This window comes from Canis lupus, chromosome 3 (genome assembly GCF_011100685.1).
Source record: "Canis lupus familiaris isolate Mischka breed German Shepherd chromosome 3, alternate assembly UU_Cfam_GSD_1.0, whole genome shotgun sequence".
Classification (NCBI taxonomy): domain Eukaryota; kingdom Metazoa; phylum Chordata; class Mammalia; order Carnivora; family Canidae; genus Canis; species Canis lupus.
In genome coordinates, this window is record NC_049224.1 from 11,383,648 (window position 1) to 11,405,882 (window position 22,235).

General features: G+C 32.8%; 1 protein-coding gene across 2 annotated transcripts in view; it reads left to right on the plus strand.

Moving 5' to 3' along the window:
- The window catches only part of CHD1 (chromodomain helicase DNA binding protein 1), a 73,918-nt gene that overhangs the window by 49,036 nt on the left and 2,647 nt on the right, over positions 1–22,235 (plus strand). The window contains exons 23-36 of one of the 2 annotated variants that reach the window (XM_038532249.1): positions 1,100–1,276; positions 3,907–4,067; positions 5,359–5,400; positions 6,633–6,763; positions 7,498–7,636; positions 7,864–8,014; positions 9,192–9,314; positions 10,150–10,278; positions 10,720–10,983; positions 11,337–11,477; positions 16,498–16,676; positions 19,279–19,375; positions 20,312–20,363; positions 20,890–21,100. In XM_038532249.1, the coding sequence (XP_038388177.1) occupies positions 1,100–1,276; positions 3,907–4,067; positions 5,359–5,400; positions 6,633–6,763; positions 7,498–7,636; positions 7,864–8,014; positions 9,192–9,314; positions 10,150–10,278; positions 10,720–10,983; positions 11,337–11,477; positions 16,498–16,676; positions 19,279–19,375; positions 20,312–20,363; positions 20,890–21,100 (1,997 nt within the window). The remainder of the gene's footprint in view (positions 1–1,099; positions 1,277–3,906; positions 4,068–5,358; positions 5,401–6,632; positions 6,764–7,497; positions 7,637–7,863; positions 8,015–9,191; positions 9,315–10,149; positions 10,279–10,719; positions 10,984–11,336; positions 11,478–16,497; positions 16,677–19,278; positions 19,376–20,311; positions 20,364–20,889; positions 21,101–22,235) is intronic. The other variant, XM_038532250.1, reaches the window with a different exon arrangement.

The following is a 22,235-nucleotide window of genomic DNA, read 5'->3' on the forward strand; positions in this document are numbered from 1 at the left end:
CTTTGCAATGTGGAGGATATAGTGTAATGGAGTAAGAATTAAAAGCAGGGAGATAAGTCAGACGACTATTTAATCTTAAGGAAAAATTAAGGCTTCTGTAACTGGTACTTATTCTGAGTATGCTGTGATTAATTTTATTTTAAGTTATACTATTTGGTTTTAATTTGACTAATTGGCAGTTTAAAAAAATGTCATTGATAAGGTAAGTAAAGTAAATACAGATTGCTTTTATATCAGTGAGTTGATACTCCTATTCTGCTGGCTTTAGGACTTCCATCACATGTAAGTAATAAATATGGGGTTCCTGTGTGACTTAGTTGGTGAAGCATCTGACTCTTGGTTTAATTTTAGGTCATAATCTCATGGGTCCAGGGGTTGAGCCACATGTAGGGCTCCACACTCAGCAGGGAGCCTGCTTGAAGATTCTCTCCCTCTGTTCCCCCCTCCCCGCACATACACATACATTGTCAAATAAATAAATCTTTAAGGTAAATAAACAACTAAATAATAGACATGAGAGAATGAATACCATTTGCAGTCTTATTCCTTACACAGGATAAGCATAGGTTTTTATCATCCAGTTTCTGTGATTAGCTTTAATGAATCCCTTCAGTGTACCAGAGTCGTCATAGTTCTTTAAATGTATTGTCCTATTTAATCTTCACAAAAGTTAGCTCTTTCTATCCTCTTTTTTAAGTGACGAAGAAGCTAGGAACCTAAGGACCCAGAGCTCTTTTTGTCTTGTCAGTAGCTCTAATACTACTTTTTATGATTATAAAAATGAGAATATTGGGTTGTTCTACAGCACTTTGTAGTTAATGGACTAGTGTGGTATTTTTGGCAGAAGATGATTTAACACGTTACTATAAATTATTTTGTTCTGTCAACTAATTTCCTTGAGCAGCAGGACAAAAGAGAATCATTCTTAGAAGTCTTTTGGTTTATTCTACTTTGACCAAATCCATAGTCATATTCATTATCCTGAGGATATTTAACTTCTGTTGCCTTATTCTGAATATGTCACTTCTTGTCCCACAAAATGTAACTTAAGGATGAATTCTTCTTTAATACTTACTCTGTTAAAATTCTGGAATTTAAGGTTGCCAACTTTTCAAATATGGATGAGGATGACATTGAGTTGGAACCAGAAAGAAATTCAAAGAATTGGGAGGAAATAATTCCAGAAGATCAAAGAAGACGATTAGAAGAGGAAGAAAGGCAAAAGGAACTTGAAGAAATTTATATGCTCCCGAGAATGAGAAACTGTGCAAAACAGGTGACCTTTTCATTTAAAAGATAGGTCTGTTGTTGTAAGGGTATTTATACTTGGACTGATTGGCTTTGTTTATAAGGTATACTGGTCTATGGTTTCCTATGGTTTCCTTCTTTTGTAATGTTTTCATCTAATTTAATAATTCTTGCCTCATAAAATCAATTAGAAAGTGTTTACTACTGCTCTTGGGAAGAGTTTGTATAGAATTAGGTATTCTTCATTAAATGTTTGTCACTGTTTGTCAGGGAAACCATCTAGGCTTGGTGTTTTCTTTGTTAGAATTTTTAATTCTTAAAAAAAGTTAACTCTAATTTCTTTTATAAATAAAGAGCTATTCAGAATATTTCTTTTTTTGATTGAGTTTAGTAGTTTGTTTCTTTTAAGGAATTTGTCCGTTTTATCTAAGTTATTGAATTTATGAGCATAAAGTTATTAATAATATCCCCCAAAAAATCATCTCTGGTTTTGTTTATTTTTCTATTTCAAACTCATTGATTTCTATTCATTATTACCCTTTTTTTTTTTTTTTTGCTTTGCTTTAATTTGCTCTACTTTTTTTTAGTGTCTTAAGATATATGCTTTAGACAATTGAATCAAGATCTTTCTTTTCTAATATTACTATCATTTAATGCTATGAGTTTCCCTCTAAGCACTGCCTTTTTTGAATCTTGTAAATTTTGGTACCTGGTTGTGTTTTCATTTTCATTCATTTCCTGATTTGCCTTATGACATACTTTGACCCTTAGATATTTTTTGTTGGTTTGTTTTTGTTGTTGTTGTTGTTGTTATGATGCGTGTTTAATTTCCAAATATTTGGTAGATATTCTAAGTGTCTTTGTTTTTGATTTCCAGTTCAATTCTATCATCATTAGAGAGCATACCTTTTGTGATATGAATTTTTAAAAACTTACTGCTGTTTATTTTCTAACCCAAATGAAGAAAATAGAGGAGACTTTTAAATAATGGCAACAGTGCCGTGCCAGGCTACATCAGATCCTACAGCAAAAGGAAAGAAACTTTAATACTAGATTTTTTTGTTTGAATTAAGTTTTGTTTTTTAGAACATTGTGTTAGAAGATTATTTGTGTTGATTACTGAGCTTTTTTGGTGCCTCCTTAAATTTTGAGTATGAGGCAAGTAAGGCAATTGCTTAGTCATCCTTCCGCTATCCTTCCCCTAGGGTAGTTTTTTTGTTTTCTTTTTCTTTTCCTGCTACTGTATTATGTTTCCTCTGGGTGCTCTTAGTGCAGTAGAAAACTGTTCCTTTTCTCCAGGCCAGTATCTGGAAGGAAAGTTTTTTCTGATCTCCTGCCCTGATTCCAGTCTTCACTCATGAGCACCTGTTTTGCAGAGGAGTGTCTGAGAGAGGGTACAAGCTCTGTTCTCCATGTTTTTCTTTTTTTTTTTTTTTCTCCATGTTTTTCATTTCCAGGGATCCTATGCTCTCATAGTTACCCAAACTCAGCCTTTAGCAAGTTTTAGCCAACTTCCTTTTGTCTGCCTATATGTTATTTGCTGTCTACCATTTTTGCTTTTCACAGGTGAGCCAGTGTTCAAGTTCTGTCTTTTCTTACAAGCTCTACTGTATCTCATATATTCTAGACTATTAGGTTGCCTAATGATTTTGATGTGTAAGAGAAGTTAGGGTTTTATAGATGAGATTTGTTGTTAGGATCGTGGTGGCATCCTATCATCTTTTTACATCATTGGCAGAAATGGAGCTAAATAATGTGTATTTGGTCTGAAAGTGACCATGTATGTAGTTTCTTGTTAGTGTTTATTTCTGGCCAGCCCCATAATGATTTCCTTTTATAGTACGTGGTAAGCACAGCACCATATTACTTCTTGTGAAAGGATGGGAGGAGGTTAGAATGAGTAAGAACTGAATACTATCTTTGACTTTCAGTTAGGTCTCAGCATATTAGGGGTTCAGAAAATGCATCATGAGTTTGGAAAAATTCCAGAGACTTACAGAAAGTGTTTTGATGTTTCTGTTAAGTAATGGGTGTTATAAATAAATATTGTTACTTTAATTTTCATTTAAAAGACATTTACCATTGAGGTTAATTCTTTGTTTATTCTATTTGATTAATTGCTTGTTAATTTTTCTCATATTGTTACAAAAGGACAATTTTGGGGGCACCTGGTGGGCTCACTTGGTTAGGTGTTCAACTCTTGGTTTTTGCTCAGGTCATGATGGCAGGGGTTGTGAGATCGAGCATCGGACTCCTTGTTCAGTGGTGAATCTATTGGAGATTTTTCTTTCTCCCTCTCTTCATCTCACATGCATTTTCTCTCTCTCTCTCTCTCTCTCTCTCTCTCTCTCTCTCTCTCTCCCTCTCTCAATAAATCTTTAAAAAAAGAAAGGCAATTTTGTATTTTCCTTCTGACTTTTAAGATTGTTTTTAAAGATGTTAGGACCATTAATAACTCTTTGTCATTAACCTGCCATGTTTTTCTCTGTTTTTAATTTTATTTTTAATTGCTTTTAAATTTTATTTATAGAATATTTTTTGATATCCAGACATTTGAATTTGTTAGTTCTCTCAGTCTTTTGTAATGTTTTCTTTGCTCTTACAGTAGAAGCCTTCTGTAAGTCTAAGGTTAGATGCATTTTTGTTTTCCAATTCCAGATTAGTTTTAATGGAAGTGAAGGGAGGCGCAGTAGAAGTAGGAGATATTCTGGATCTGATAGTGACTCAATCTCAGAAAGGAAAAGGCCAAAGAAACGTGGAAGACCACGGACTATTCCTCGAGAGAATATCAAAGGATTTAGTGATGCAGAAATTCGGCGGTAAGATGACATCAGACTATTTTACTTCAACTTGCTTTTGTTAGGAGGTGAAACTAAAATACACAAATCCCATAATTTTCAAAGATTAAGATGAAAGTTTTAGAGGAGGCAAATATATGATAATTGTGTAGGGATTGTATGGTTCTATTTTGGGGTGTTCATGATAGCTATGAAAAATAAGAGTTTGGTATCTAATCTCTGCATGTTATTTATTTATTGTTAGTCTATTAGACTGCTAAAATTTTTTGGTTTTATTAATGAGGTTCAGAATAGTGGCCCTTCTGAATAATAAATATTTTAGTATGTTAGATTTATTTATTAAAATTTCTCACTGCATTTATGAGTCCCGATATTACTGTTTTTATGTGGGAATACTTTAGTTCCATATTTTTCTAGTTTTTTAACACTGAGATTTGCTTTTTGAAAGAACAATGTTAAAAGCATTTCTGATATGTCCAAATAGTAATTGAGGTAAGATAGTTATGAAGTATAAATTCTACTTTTCTTTCAAAGTATGTTTGTTTCTTTATACACATTTATAATAAGGGGAATGGGATAACAGCCTACTTTTGTTTATGTAATATTTTTGCTTATGAAATTTGTAAAAAGGTTTGCTCACTGTTGTATTTTGAGAGTCTGTTGTTTCTTTCAAGCCATTGTAACTCTTTTCTTTTAAATCATAGACCTGACCGATAAAGTTCTTCCTCATTCTTTCTACCAGAAAACTAAATACATTGTTAGATTTTATTAAGGGTACTTTTATGGCCACCTGATTTGCTGGACTTTCTGTCTTTAGTTGAAGAACATTTCAACTTCTACTTTTCCTGGATATTTCCCCTCATCCATCAACCATTTGGGTAGCTTTGTTCTTAAGTAAAATTTTTATTTTCCACTGTTGGTATAATACCATACATCTGAATTAAAGCTATTATTCAGTAAACTTTTATCAATACTTGGAATGTTGAGGAGGTGTAGTATGATTGATTGATAATTCTGGATACACTTCCTGTGGTAGCCTTGAACTTGTCTTGTGAAAATAATAAAGTAATTTCTAAAATAAAATTTAGCTTCTATTGTTTTATTTATATTGGTTTCTAAACATCATCCTGGGTGTTAAAATATGTCTTGTTTTACTTAGTATATCTTAACGTTTTAACATTTTTGCTTTTAGCATAGTTTATTCATTTAACTTTTGCACTAACAACTGTTTTCTTATTTCTGTATGTTTATAAATCTATTTTTTAATAGATAGTGAAGCCCACATTTAAACCAAACAATTATTTTCTATTAGGTTTATCAAGAGTTACAAGAAATTTGGTGGCCCTCTGGAAAGGTAAATACATTTGTCTATAATTGCATAGAATTATAGAATGTGTGTTTCATGCTGTCAGCTTTATTTATATATACCACTATTCAGTTTAGCTACTTTGCTAAATTTGCCTTGAAAATCATTCACAAAGTTAGTCTGTAGAAAGCAGATTTCAAATAGACTTTTTTAAAGGATTTCATATTCATAATTCTTTCTAGGCTCTAAAATTTTACCTACAAATGAAGTTTCCTGTGAAATACACATGTCTGTAAAATATTCAGCATTTTTATAATTGTGCTTTTATCTGATCTTTTTCATCACAAACATAAAATAGCAGATTTATCCTTTAGAGAAGGTCAGTTGCTAACTTAGTCTTTTTTTTTTTAAGATTTTATTTACTTATTCATTCATGAGAGATGCAGAGAGAGAGGCAGAGACATAGGAAGAGGAAGAAGCAGGCTCCTCCCTGGAGAGCCTGATGCAGGACTCGTTCCCAGAACCCTGGGATCATGCCCTGAGTAAAAGGCAGATACTCTCTGAGCCACCCAGGCATCCTGCTAATACAGTCTTTTGACTTAAAGACCAGTTATGTTTTCCCTTACTACGGAAGTTTTCTTACGTTATCCTAATTATAGTTCCTTTTTATATAAACTATTAAAAAAGAAATTATCAGAAAAATTTGTTTTTAAGTTAATGATTAATTTCAATAATTGCTGATTTGAATATTCTTTGTCCTTTGTTATGGCATACCCACTGTCTGAATATACAGTGTCAAAGACTCAAATTGGCTTAATTCTATTTTTTTCTCTCCAAAACTCCCTCTTAAAGTAATTTTGTTTTATTTTGAATATTTAGAATTACTATATTTATCGAAGAACATCCACATGTAACTGGACCTGTCCAGTTCATGCTTGTGTTGCTCAAGGGTCATCTGTATTACAATGCTTAATCATTTTTGAATTTAAGATTTAATTGGTTTTGAAAAGCTTTTATAGAATTATTACATAATCTTCAAGTTTGAAGCATACCATTTGTTCTATAAAATGAATTGGTTTACTTTATTTTTCTTGCTTATATAAATGAATTGTTTTCCTGGCAAATATTTTAACATTTTAAAAATTTCTTTTTATATGTCTTGTGCCATTTATGTGAACTAGAATTTGTACGGCATGTAGAGTGACTTGTAGAGCTTGAGGTAGAGTAAAACTTATTCTGTCTTAAATGTTTAACTCAAAATTATATCACTTCATTAACAGATTAGATGCAATTGCTCGGGATGCTGAATTAGTTGATAAGTCAGAAACAGACCTCAGACGACTAGGAGAATTGGTGCATAATGGTTGCATTAAAGCTTTAAAGGATAATTCTTCAGGAACAGAGCGAACAGGTAATAAAAATTAAAGTGAGAGTGATTTAAAGAGAGGTAAATGGAAGTTTCAAATAACTTTTAACGAGTTATGTAGGTATTACATCTCAGTTACCTATTCGTCGCTCTTAAAAGATGCTTTAAAAAATAAAGCAGGACTGTTTTGGGGTAATAAGAAATGGGTAACAGAGTTGTATTATAGAAAGCAAGGGAGTCTGTCTGGTATATTGTAGCTGGTTGATAACATTAGAAATTACTGTATTTTTAGTATAGATGGCTGGGAAAATGTAGTGTACACATGTGATACTGGCTTTGGGCATAGATACTTCGTTAAGCTTATTTCGTAATTTACCTACCTAAATGAAAATATTTAGATAAGATTTAATAATCCTGAAAAAGATATACTAGGATACTTATTTAGAAGGTGACATTATTAATAGATTGATGTATCTTGTGCAGTTGATAAAACGTTTATGGAAATGCTTTCTTTTTTTTTTTTTTTGAAATGCTTTCTAAGAGATGCTTTCTGTGAATCCACGTCTGCTATATTATAATCACTCTAGTACGTACTAAAAAATCTTCTAGTGAAGTATAAGGTTTCCCAGCAAGCGCCACCCCTCAGTAATACAAACAAGTAATACTTACTAATACAGCTAAATAAGTAATGCATATTAATATAAGTAATAATCTATCTTGCTTCGTATTTTATAGAATTGCATATTTCACACTTTTTTTTTATCTTGAAAATAATTAAGGTGGTCGACTTGGAAAAGTAAAGGGTCCAACGTTCCGAATATCTGGAGTACAAGTGAATGCCAAGCTCGTCATCTCCCATGAAGAAGAATTAATACCATTGCACAAATCCATTCCTTCAGATCCAGAAGAAAGAAAGCAGTGAGTTGCTTAATTTATCCGTTGTAAAAACTTGTTGTTATTCAATAAGTCGGATATGTATATATGGTATAAAATGTATTATGTCATTGACTAGTTTGAATGAAATGTTTTTAAAAAGAAAATAAAACATAGTATTTTTGAAGTTTCAATAATTCACATATGTTCTTCAAAATTAATTTTTAATATGGCAGTTCTAAACTTCTCAGTGGTTATTAACTTTGATACAGGTATACTATCCCATGCCACACAAAGGCAGCTCATTTTGATATAGACTGGGGCAAAGAAGATGATTCCAATTTGTTAATTGGTATCTACGAATATGGATATGGAAGCTGGGAAATGATTAAAATGGATCCTGACCTCAGTTTAACACACAAGGTACCTATATATTTCTTGTTTCTGTTGACTACTGATACTGAATTAGATTTTTGCTTCTAAATTATGTTAGAAATAAACTTGATTGGGATGCATGGGTGGTGGCTTAGCGACTGAGCATCTGCCTTTGGCCCAGGATGTGATCACGGGGTCCTGGGATGAGTCCCTGCATCAGGCTCCCCACAGGGAGCCTGCTTCTCCCTCTGCCTGTGTCTCTGCCTCTCTCTCTGTTTCTCTCATGAATAAATAAATAAAATCTTAAAAAAAAAAAAAAGAAAGAAACAAACAAACTCGATAGGAAACCAAGGCTCTAGCTGTATGACCACGGTCCCCTGGTTTTCATGAGAGAGTTAATTTAAATGATCTTTGAGATTTTGCTTTACTTCTGAAATTATATCTTTACTATTAAGGTATAGGTGTATTTTTCTTCCTAGTACTAGGTTTAAAGTAAAATTCTCATTCTGTCATATTACTCAAGAGCAAAAAATATTTTGATTTTTTTTTTTTGTTACTATCAAACAATGTTTACGGGTTTTAGTCTTCTGATACTACCACAGTAGCTAAAATCATTTCTTTGCTTAGACTAGAAAACACTGGAAACATTGCCTTATTATCATTTAAGTTATCTTTTTATATTTTACTACTTCACAGAGGAGAGGAACCTTTTGATATTGGTACTATGTCATTTGCTACGTATGAAGCCAAACTTGAGTAGTTGAAATTTCCACTGTAAAAATTTCTTCATGGTGCATGCTTTGGGTCACCTAAATAGCTGATAGATTGTTTTTGAGGAATTTTTGTATACTTTGTGGTTAGATATACTGTTAAATGAGAGAGGAAAGAAATCTAAGAATATTATGATGTTTAATAACACGGGAGCAATACACGTATATTTGAAAGAAATTTTTAACCTCATACTTTGTATTATTACCTGATTGGAGGGATTTTTTTTCGTGTATTTATTTAGAACTCATCCCAGGGAAACGAAATCTTTGCTGTGGTTATAGGTATAAGAAAAATGTATTTTGCATTCTTAGTTGTTTATTCCTACAAATTTTAACGATTGTAACTTGCCAGTAAATTTTACATTATTTCTTTAAATGAGTAAGCATTTTTTTTAGACAATAGGTTTCTCGTATTATTTATTAAAGACAACTAGAAAAAAATAATTTCTTTTCAGATTCTTCCAGATGATCCTGATAAAAAACCACAAGCAAAGCAGTTGCAGACACGTGCAGACTACCTCATCAAATTACTTAGTAGAGATCTTGCAAAAAAAGAAGCTCAGAGACTTTCTGGTGCAGTAAGTTAAGATTTAGATGCTTAAGAGCAATTTACTTTTTAGTAAGATTAATTTGGTTTACTGATAGCCCTAGATATCTGAGGCTAATATGACCTTATAAGTATATTTTTCTGTAATTTGGTAGCTTTAATTGCAAATGCTGATACTTTGCTTTAAGTTATCTCTGCATTCCTGTTAAAACTGGCAAGTCTTATCTTTCAGAAATAGGATCCTGTTTTTTGTTTTTTTTTCCCCTAGTGTTTGGATAGGTACTAGGGGCAGTTTGCTTAGAGTGGTGTACTTTTAAGAGCTCAAGCCTCTATTATTATTTTATTTGGTGGTCTTGGAAAAACAGCATTAAAGATCACTGAGCTTATTTATGAGGCGGGTACAAAAAAGTAGGAAAAATACACTGAAGGAGAGGTGATTAGACACTAATAGCCTTCACCATTTGCATTATAACCACAATGTCCATAAATACCTATGTACCAATAAAAATATTTTTCTTTTTTTAATAAAAATGTCTCTGATGCTATCTCTGGTGGGATCAAATTTAGTTGAAGATAATACTAATTTAGGAAGCTGAAAAAACTTCTTTCAACTTCCATTTTTCTCTAATTTTTAAAGGAATTATTAATTATAGTTAATATCTATTATTCATAATACTATGCATTTGATTTCATATTATTAAGTTATGTCACTCTTGTTGACTTCCTAAGATTGGTGTAGCTCATTACCATTAGACTAAGGATTGGGTAGGAATATGTGTTCTTTTAACTTTTTAGATTTAGTATTTTAAGAAATTGTTTTTTACTTAATCTGTGGAGTTGTTTAGAATAAAAATAATTATTTTTAGGGAGGGTCAAAGAGGAGAAAAGCAAGAGCTAAGAAGAATAAAGCAATGAAGTCTATAAAAGTGAAAGAAGAAATGAAGAGTGATTCTTCACCCCTGCCTTCAGAGAAGTCCGATGAAGATGATGATAAGGTAAGAACGTGTTTTAGAAAAAACAGACTTTTATATTAGAAAGAGACATAGCATGTTTTAGTATACGTGACATTTAAAATTTGAACTAAGACCTGAAATTCTACTTTTAGGTACTGAAGTTCCTTTTTTATAAAGTTCATTACATAGTCTCCTCTAACAGGATAGCACTAAGAGGGATAGAGCAAAGGACCTTCCTTTTCAAACATTTGCCATTTTTTAAAATGAGATTCTGTTTCCTTTAATTTTATTTTGAATTTCAAATGGGGTTGGCTTACTTTAGTTTTTATAGGAAGGTGAACATTGCATGTATCATTATTAATGGGATTCTGGGTTATTTCTTTCTGAATCCACATACATGCAATCTATAGTCTTGCAAAGAAAAGGAATTAGTCTTTGTCAAGATTTGGTTAGTAATACATTGGCCATACTTGCACTTTTCAGGATGAGATCACTTCTGTGAAACATCCAAATAAAAAAATTAAAACAGAAAGAGACAGTGAAGAAAGACCTGAGCCAGATGTTTTTATAAAGAAGGAATCAGAAGAAAAGAGGGAAGCAAAAGAAAAAGAGAATAAAAGAGAACTTAAAAGGGAGATAAAAGAAAAAGAGGATAAGAAAGATATAAAAGAAAAAGATTTTAAAGAGAAAAGAGAAAACAAAGTAAAAGAAGCTATACAGAAAGAAAAAGACATAAAGGAAGAAAAGGTATGCAAATCATAATGTAAAACTTAGAAAGTGACACAATCAGCCTATTTACATTTTAGGAAAATAAATTGCCTATCAGCTCAAATTAGCCTAAATAACTAAGTTCTTTAAGAATACATGTGGATATCTAGAAAAGGAGAAAAATAGGTTTGAATCTTTTTTTTTCTTTTTTTTTTTTAATGCTTTACCTATAGGGTAATAGTACGGAGTAGAATTATTTTTGGTTTCCTAGGAAGATTAAACAGTATGAAATGAGAACAAACAATAATAGAAAGTGAGACATTGTTTTCTGCAAGTGTTATTTTGCCTTTGTTTTTGTTGGATTTTTGTTTTTATTTTCTCTTTTTCTTTAGTTGAACGAATCCAAGTCTGAGAGCAAGGAAAGATCCAAGAAATCTTCAGTGTCAGATGCTCCGGTTCATATCACTGCAAGTGGTGAACCAGTTCCCATATCTGAAGAATCTGAAGAGCTAGATCAGAAGACATTCAGCATTGTAAGTAGTAGACTTGCTGGTTATTAATAAGAATTCATATAACATTTTATTTTAATTGGCAATTTTATCTTTTGGAGCTTTCACTTTAAAAATGTATTTGAATTGGGTAGTACTACAGTTCAGATTTATAAAGGCAATAGATTTAAATTTTAAAAGTCATTTTAAAATTAGAATTAACTTTGAAGAACTTTTTAATAAATTAAAGAGTTTAAAGAGAGGCATTTAGAGAATCCTTGAAGCAAACTTTTTTCCCTTCAGCTTTAGAATTTTAAACTTCTCAGATCCTGAACCTTTTATCTATGTAATAGTGCTTCTTATCTACAGTGAAGGACTAGTTTCTTTTTTTCCCCCAATCTTTTATAGACCAGTATTCTTAGAAAGTATAATAAAAACAAATGAAAACATTTCTTTTTTTAAAAAAAAAAATTTTTCATTAGAAAAGTGAAAATGAGAGAAAAAAAAAGGCAAAATGTAAAGCTCCAATGTTATATTACTAGATTCAGTAGATAAAAAATTGCACTGTCAAAATGATACAAAGTTTTCTAAAATTTCTGTACTTCTTCCCTCTTTTGGACTAATACAGGTTCATAGACCACTTTGAGTAACACAGGTCTAAAAACACTGGTTTTACACGCTGTCATGTTTTTTTGTTCATCAAAGTCAGGGAGTATCTATCTTGGCCTTTTCCCAAATGAATTATTTACTGGATACAGTCAGGAGCCCAGAATAGTTTCACCTGTGAAATTAATTTTGATACACATTTTGAGGAAACCTTTATAGTGAGGTTGCAGTGTGGGGAAATAATTATGCATAGTAATTGAATGTACTGCCTCTAGAGCCAGAGTGCTGCTGTTAGGAAATTAAATATGATCAGATGGTTGATACATGAGAAGTTTTCAGGTAGTTCTTTGCTCAAAAAATTGATAGTGGTTGTAGTGGATGTTGTTATTGAATATAGACATGCCAGCAGATTGATAAAGGACTAAAAAAATCCAGATATAGAGCAAAATCAGGAAGGAGTAACAGTGTTAAAGAAAAAGCCTTATGATACAAGACAGGTACATATTATCCTTGAATAAGAGATACATTATTATTGGTAGCACCTAAAGGAACAACATACAGTCTGGGTCTTACATATGCAGTTACAATGTGCACAAATGTAGATCTACATTCATATAAGAATTTTCCTCTTTGGGCTGCCTGGGTGAGCTCAGTCAGTTAAGCGTCTTACTCTGAATTTGGCTCAGGTCATGATCTCAGGGTCATTAGATGGAGCCCCTGTGTCAGGGCTCAGCATGGAGTCTGCTTTAGATCATCTCCCTTCCCCTCTGTGCCTCCCACCCCCACCTCTGTGCTCAGGAGTGTATGCCTGCTAGCTCACTCTCAAAAAATAAACAAAATCTTTTAAAAAAAAAAAAAGGGGGGGGGGGAACATTTCTTCTTTAGGATCTCTAGACTCTGAATCATTTGTGCCGTTTGGGTGTCGTCTTGTCAGTTTTATTGCTAGTAATAAATACTATACTTGAAAGATGGAACTTCTCACTTCGAAAACCATGTTTTTGTTTTACCTCTGAAACCATTATAAATGCCCAGGTTACCTTCTTGTCCCATTTCTTCTACTTTGTACCCTAACTAGAGAATGTTGATCAATGAACCCATTTATTTGTTCCTGTTAATTCCATGGCATGCCCTAATACAGCTTCAAATATTTTTCATGTTCTTTGAGTTTAATAGTTCCTATGACAGTTTTTTTTTTTCCCCTCCTAATTTTTGGCTTTTTATATCCCTTCAATCCCTAAGAATATTGGAGACAGTCAGAATTAAGTTACTTTTGTTCCTGTCTTCCATCTTACTTATTTGAACCTTTCTCTGGACTTTTCATTTTTATCTCTTCATGTTTACACGCTGGGGTTCCTTCCCATCTTTTTAAGGTTAACCTTCTGTTTTTGACCAAGTTCTTAATCTAGCATTTCTATCCATTTTCTGTTGATTTTTTTTTTAACACTCTCTATTGGGTGGGAATAGAGAGGTGGTGGTGAGATTTTGCTTTTCTGAAATGAAAACTGAAGTCTTTTGAAGTGCTTCCCTTACTCTCCCTGTTCATTACTGAGTTAGGTGAAATTGTACCTTTGTACCTCTTGCCACCTTTTTTTGCCCAATTTCCTCCTTAGCCTTCTAACTTGTTCATATAACAGCTGAAATGGAAAATTTCCTGTTGTGCCCAATGCATGAATTTCTTCTCCATTAACCTTCATGATTGATCCTAAAAATCTCCTATAATTTTAAACATGGACTCTGGAGCCAGACTTTCTGAGCTTGCATGATTAGGATTTTATTGCTATATAAATTTTACTTGGAGATAGCTCTGATTATTAATTCAGAGGCCTTTTCTTGGTCATTTTCCTTTACATCTTTTGCCTAATTTGACACCTCTTGATTTTCTTTGTGTCTTACTGATTTGTCTCCTAAATGTCATTCAAAATTTAACAGTCAAGGAAAAGAGTACAGCATTTGAGGTCAGACCTGGGTTTGACAGATGTCATTTCACTCTAAGCTTTAGTTTCTTCAATAAAATAGTGTTGCAAAGGTCTACCATCAGAATCAAACGAGGTGTCTTTACACAGCACATAGCTTCTGATATCTAATAAGTGCTTTATAAATATTTATCGTTGTTCCAATTCCCAACTTTAGCCTTGGCTTAGCATAGATATTAGTCATGAATTCCTCTTTTTTTTCTTTATTGCTATCAGTCAATGAGTAAATCGTATTGGCTCTACCATACTGCATCAAGCTACAGCCATCTCTGCCCTCGATTATTTCAGTAGCTTCATAGCTGTTTCTCATGGCTCCCACTCTTGTACTTATACCCCTTTCATTCCTCAGTGCATACTCCACATGGCAACCAGAGTAATAATGACTGTTACAGAGAGAAGAAACTCACCTCCTCTTATTTTTTTGCTTCAGACTTTTGAGTGGCTTTCCCTCACTCAGGATGAAAGTTTCATAATAATAGGATAAAAGAAACTACATCTCATTTATTAACTCTTATCATCTTTTGCTTTGTATTTCCCTCATTTAGTAGACTCCAGCCACACTGGCATTTATACTATTCCTTTGAACATACAAGTTTTAGAACATAGGTGCTTGTTCTTTCCTCTATTCAAAATAGCTTACTCCTTCATTATCTTTAGGTGTATGCTCAAACATTACTCTTCTCTGAAATCTTATATGAGGTAGAAAGTTCTCTACTTTTTTTTAATTTTTCTTTATCACAGTTGTCACCATCCAACACACTGCATCCTGTTTATTTATTGCCTGCTTTCTCCTACTAGAGTGTAGGTTCCACAAAGAAAAGTTCTCTTTTATTTACTGCTTTATTTCCTGGGTCTGGGACAATGCTTAGAACATGGTATGCACTCAAATTACGTATGCTGAATGAATCCTTTTCTATCAGAATATAAACTACCAAAATTGAACAAGAAACAGGAAATGTAGAGAACAGGTAGGAGTAATGCTAATAATTAGAAAGGGGGGATGCCTGGGTGGCTCAGCGGTTTAGCGCCTGCCTTCAGCCCAGGGTGTGATCCTGGAATCAAGTTCCACACTGGGCTCCCTGCATGGAGCCTGCTCCTCCCTCTGCCTGTGTCTCTGCCTCTCTCTCTCTCTCTGTCTGTCTTTCATGAATAAATAAACAAAATCTCTAAAAAATAAAATAAAATAAAAGTTAGAAAGGAAAAGGGTTTGCTTTTTTTAAAAAAAAGACATCAGGCCTGGCTGAGTTCCAATTTTAACTAAAAAAACATGTAATTCTAATATTATTTAAATTATTCCTGACAAAAGATGGAAAACTTCTAAGTGATTTGGACAAATAGGTAAATAAAATAGAATAAAATACTCAAACAATTCCACACATACATAGACACTTAATTTAATAAGTGTGACCCTTAAATAAGAATGGCCCTTCTACAGCAGCAGTGTAAGGATTTCTTTTTAAAATGTAATGGCGTTGGATCAGCTAAATATATCGTCTGTAGTTGATCCATCTTTAACTTTCCTGGAACTATCCCAATTTTGCTGCTTGAGAATTTAATTATTGTTCATTTTAAATTTGTTTTGCATTTGTATATATAAGTAAAATTTATGTATAGTTTGCTTTTTTAGTAATATTTTTATTTTAGTTTTGGTTAAAAATTACTTTTATTGCACTTATAAACTTTAACTGAATCATACAATTTTTTTGATATATCATTCTTTTATTAGCATATCAGTGATAACATGGGCCAAGGAAAAGGTTGGTTCTTATCAAGCATCTCCAATTCTCTGACCAGTCAAAATATAAGAGTAAAATTTCATTAGCAGCTTTTTTTGATCCCAAAGATTTAGAAGAGTAGACATTTATACTTATAGCTATATTGATTTTAATAGCTTTGCCAGCCTATTTTATGGAGATTCTTATTTTTTTTATATTATATTCTTTATTAGAATGGATCTCTAGGGGCAGTCCCAGTGGCACAGTAGTTTGGCGCTGCCTGCAGCCCAGGGTGTGATCCTGGAGACCCAGGATCGAGTCTCACTTTGGGCTCCCTGCGTGGAGCCTGCTTCTCCCTCTCTCTCTCTCTCTCTCTCTCTCTCTCTCTGAATAAATAAATAAAATCTTTAAAAAAAAAAAAAAAGAATGGATCTCTAGGATATTATGTTTTGAGACATATTATTTCTTAACATTCTGTGTTTAAGGCTGCATAATGATGTGTTACAGGGTAAAAAGTAACTATTTTTACAGAAGGTAAGTAAATCCAAAGCTTTTACATACACAAAGATCTAATTTAAATGATAATGGAAAACCTTACTTTCTGAAGAAAATATGAGGGAAAAAAACCCTGATGTTTAAGAGCTGTGAGGCAAGCTTTAATGCTAATTTTAGCATCAAACAGTGCTATATTTACTCATATAAGATATCATTGAAGGAAGTAGATCTTTCTTGAAGTCTTCTTTTTAACACATGTTATTTTCCCTTTTAAAGTGTAAGGAAAGAATGAGGCCTGTCAAAGCAGCTTTGAAACAACTTGATAGGCCTGAAAAAGGCCTTTCAGAAAGAGAACAACTGGAGCATACTAGACAGTGTTTAATAAAAATTGGAGACCATATCACAGAATGTCTAAAAGAGTATACAAATCCTGAACAAATCAAGCAGTGGAGAAAGTAAGTAATGTACTTTACAGGAAATGTTAAATTTATAATTATGTAGCCATCTTTTTGTGTCTTACATTTCAATTTTTCTTATTCTGATTGTTTTCATTTTTTCCTTTAACTTTAAAGCTTTTTATTAGTGAACAGTTGCTTAATTATACATCACGATAAACCACTGGTGTCACCTCTGCCTTTAAACACAAAACGGTGGAAGGGTACCTGGGTGGTGCAATTGGTTAAGCATCTGACTTCAGCTCAGGTCATTGTTGCCAGAATTCTGGGATTGAGCCCTGCGTTGGGCTTAGAGCTCAGTTTGAGTCTCCCTGTCCCTCCCTCTCTCCCTTTGCCGCTCTACCTGCCAGTGCTCACGTGTGTGCTTGTGTTCTCTCCAAAAAATAAAATCTTAAAAAAAAAAAAGAAAACTGTTTCACTAGAATTCAGATTGCATTTGATTTTTAGAAATATCTACTTCACCAAATTCTTCTTAGTAATATCTTTAGAATTTGTAGTACCAGACACAAAAATGTATTATCATGTAAATTTAGCAGTTCATACTCAGGTATGAATAAATAGCCTTGTAAAAATTAATATTCTCAGGCAGTGTAAAATGAATTTTATTTTCTGCTTTATTTTCGAAGCAGCAGCAGCACAGTTGATCTTAAAATTGTAAATCTGAACTGCCATAATCCTGTACAAATCACTTAATGATTACCAGATCCAGATAAGTGTTAAAACCAAACTATTAAACAATTTAGGAATACTATAAAATAACCACAAACCAGTCATATCAATTTATTAGTCTGCTGATTTCCTTGCTCTTTGCAGCGCAGCTGCACATCAAAGCAAAAAACTAATGACATATTTCAGAAGGAGTGATTACACTAAATGAAAAAAGTACTATCCTTGTGCCCTTTAACCAGAACCCATGTTGTTATAGAGACAGGAAGTTGATTATGATCACTAGGCTTTTAAAAACAGATGAAACTGAGCTATCCTGTCTGATGACACTGAAGCCATGCATGATAATAGCCTGAAGTCATGTGCCCCTAATGCCATGGGATGATTCCTGGAGTTGGCATCAGATGTGCTTGGTCCCCATCTTGGCTAATTCCTGGCTTTGTGACCTTGAACAGTTAGAGAATATCTCTGAGCCTACTAGTAATCATCTGCAAACCCTTTATAAACTGTATATAAGGCACTGCATATTTTTCAATTGGATGATAATGATAAGATAGGAGGAGCGCCTTTGTGACTCAGTCGGGGAAGCATCTGACTGGATTTCAGCTCAAATTGTGACCTCAGGGTCCTAGGATCAAGCCCTTCCTTTCTGCCCCTTCCCCTGCTTGCTCTCTTGCTCTCAGATGTGCATTCTCTCTCTCTCTCTCTCTCTCTCTCTCTGAAATATTTTTTTAAAAAGATAAATTATGAGGAAGGAGAGGAAATAATCCTAAAGTACTATATTATCTGCCTTAATCTTTCATTTATAGTTGGAATATATATACTGGAGTTTTAATGCTTTCCGTAAATACTATAAAACAGAATTATTCTCAAACGAAATTATTATACCCCCAAACCACAGAACCATAGAACAGGGGTACAGTAAATTTCAGTTTTGTGTGTGTGTGTGTGTAGCTTAAATGGATAAAGCCAAATTCTCTTTTTATTTTCAAGAACCAGAATCAAAGTTTCTCTGTTGATAACTTCCATGCAGTTGCTTTTTTTTTTTTTTTTTTTTTTTTTGACAGAGCACAAGCAGGGGGAGAAGCAGACTACCTACTAAGCAGGGAGCCCAATGTGGGACTCAATCCCAGAACTCTGGGATTATGACCGGAGCATAAGATGGAAGGCAGGCACTCACCTTCTGAGCCACCCAGGCACCCCCATACAGTTACTTTTTTTTAACAAATTCTTTAGGACCCTTCTTAAATACTTAATCCACATTATCTGATGCTATCTTTAGTCAGACTACTAACATAGCTTGTTTCTTAGGAGTCCCTTCCTGATTTGTAAGTTTACATCTTTTTTGGTTTCAAATTAGGATAGATTACTCCTTTCACTCTAAAAGATTATAAAATGAAGGGATTTGGAAGAAAAGTAAAACTTAAAGTTTAATTTCTTTTTTTTTGTTTTTGTTTTTTTTTTTTAAAGATTTTATTTATTCATGAGAGACAGAGACACAGGCAGAGGGGAGAAGCAGGCTCCCTGCAGGGATCCTGATACAGAATTTGATCCCAGGACCTGGGATCATGCCCTGAAGGCAGGCACTCAACCACTGAACCACTCCTGCGTCCCTTAATGTTTAATTTCATTTGGAATTTTACCATATGAGGACATCTGGCTGGCTCAGTCAGTGGAGCATGTGACTCTTGACCTTAGGGTTGTGAGTTTGAGCGCCATGTTGCATGTAGAGATTACTTAAAATAGATTGGAGTCTTAGCCATATAAAGTTTTTAAAAATACTAGAAATAATCTCCTAGACTTTGTTCTGTAGAAGGCTGTGTGTGTGTGTGTGTGTGTGTGTGTGTGTGTGTGTGTGTTTATATCTAGAGGTTAAGGGTTCCATGAAAAAGCTTAAATATTTTCCACTAGACTAATTTACCTATTCTTCTCCTAGAAACCTGTGGATTTTTGTATCTAAGTTTACAGAGTTTGATGCCAGAAAATTACATAAATTATATAAACATGCTATTAAAAAACGGCAGGAATCTCAGGTAAATTAATGCATCCATCATATTTTTTCCTTTAATTTGTTATTAAAACTGAGAGATATTCTTCTTTATAGAAGAATTCCTTTAATAAATGTAGAAGGAATGAAGGAATTATAAAATCACTGTTAGAGCACGATTAAAGTTTTTTGCCCATAGGATCTTGTGAAAGAAGCTAAAATTAGTGGGCAAGAAAACAAGATATTGGGATAGTCTCAGAGTATCTCCTCCAAGATGTTTAATACCTACCTTAAACATTTGACCAAGATTAACATCATGAACCCTCAGTATAATATAGCACTAAGAAAGGTTATAGCACTTCTATGGAATTCTTGACAAAAGTGCATAACCTTATTTTGATCCTGAGAAAAATATCAGACGAACTTTAATTGAGAGTTCTACAAAAGAGCTGTCTAGTACTCTATAAAAGTGTTAAGGTCATTGAAGACAAGAAAAAAACTAAAAGGCTGTCCTAAATTGGAGGACATTAAGAAAACATAAAGACTCAGTGTAATATGGAGTACCAGATTGGATCCTGGAGCTGAAAAAAGATCTTAGTAGAAAAATGTAAAATTTGAATGTGGTTTCTAGTTCCCTTCATAGTACTGTACCAGTGTTATTCAGTTACGATTATACTGTGGTGTTATATAAGATATTAACATTAGGAGAAGCTGAGTAAAAGACATATGGGAACTCTAGGTATTATTTTTGCAGCTTTTCTCTAAATCTAGAATTCTTTCAAAGTCAAATTTTTAAGAAAGTTGTGGGATAGTCTATGCTTTAAAAAAAGATGTCTGCAAATGATACATTTATACATCCTAATATAGGAGGACTTCTTTCAGCATCATGATTTCTTTTTAGGGTGTTTTGTTTTGTTTATCTTATTTTATAAAGGTATTTGAAGCCACTTAAAAGATTCTTACATATGTGTATTTATTTTAGCAAAATAATGACCAGAACAGCAACTTGAATGCTCAAGTGATTAGAAATCCAGGTAAGTGCTACCACTTGTTTTAGAGAGTAAATTTAAAAATTATTTTCTTCTTTCAGGTTTGCTTTACGTAATATATATACTCACATTTTTAAGTTAAATCTGTTATCTTAAACAGTAATCCTTTTTATTAGCTTGTTAAATTAACCTTTCGTAAATCAACCTTTTGTTTCTAGAACTTACAGAATAATTGTTAAAATGAATGTAATTTTTAAAAATATTATTTAGAATAATGTATTCTGTAGGTGCAAGACTCACAAAAGTATGGTCTGAGAAGAGTGGGCCTTATATTTTTTAGTTGTTTTTTTTTTTCACATTTCAGAATACAGTAACCCCTTTGTAGGCCTTACTCTACTACTTTTATAGACCATCTCTAAAGTCTCTTTGTTGGACAACTGATTTTTTGCTGGAGTTGAGAAAGGAGTTCTTATAATCTAGCAGCAAAGTTTGTATACCATGTATTTCTTTTCTTTTCTTCTTCTTTTTTTTTTTTACATCATTAACAAAAGCTGTATTCTTTATCTAACAGATGTGGAAAGATTAAAAGAGAATACAAATCACGATGATAGTAGCAGGGACAGTTATTCATCTGATAGACACTTATCTCAGTATCATGATCATCATAAAGACCGGCATCAGGGAGATTCTTACAAAAAGAGTGACTCTAGGAAAAGACCCTATTCTTCTTTTAGTAATGGTAAAGATCATCGTGACTGGGATCATTACAAGCAAGAAAGCAGGTAAACTGTACAATTAGTTTTGAAAGTTTGCCTATTCATGACTTTTTTTTTTAATTTATAATATTTGACATTTTCATCCAATTCAGTATTCAGGTAATAATAGCAAATATTAAGTGAAATAAAGATGTTTGTTTACAAATAAAAAAACTGATACATAATACTTTTTGTTAATACTGAGAACTGAATTTCTATAAAATATTTTTTTAATTATAAATATGAAAGTACAGTGAGAGATGAAAGTGTAGGGAGTTCTATAATTGGTAAGTCATAGGGATTCATTTTTGTTGGTTGGTTTTAGAATATTGGCTCAAATACTCTTCAACAATAATAGAGTCAAATAAAAGCTCAATGGAATATGACTGAAATTCAGTGAGCGGGTTTTATGTTCCATTCCATTAAAACAAAACACAAAGGGGAAAAAATGTGAAGACACTTTATTGAGGTTAAACTTCATCACAGCAATCTGGGAAGTCCTGAAATCAGGAAGTTTTCTCAGTTTATTGGTTTTTGAAGCCTTTGAGTAGTAAACAACCTGAATATAATAACAACAAAATACATTTTACTTGGTAAAGGAATATTTTCATCAGTTAATGATAACTATGAAAGCAAAAGAAAAAAACTTGAGAATAAAAGGTCAGAGGTAAAGAAATTAATAGATTTTTTTTTTTTTTTTTGCATTTTGCATTTTGTGCTCACTGCAATAATTTCTTCTCTGTAGTGGAAGCACTGTCACATTATAATTATGTCAATTGTAGATTAGCTCTTAGAAAAAGGCACAAAATGAAAAGCCTTGTTTGTAGTAGTAAATATTTATAATTTTACAGGCTTATAGAACATAATTTATATAATTTATAACAATGACCTTTCCCCAACTAGTGAAAATTCTCTTCTGCAAATTAGTTCACAGACTGCATTTTAGAGTTTGTTTTTTTTTTGTTTTTTTTTTTTTGTTTTTTTTTTTTCTGTTTGGAGGTTCATAAAAGGCTCTGATTGCAAGGATATTCTAGACCATTATCTTAATCCCCACTTCCGGATAATTAAGATGCATTAATGTAATTGTTATGTAGAGTAAAAAGTAACCAATTGAAAAATGGGCATGTGAGCTAAGTGAAATAAGGCAGAGAAAGACAAATAC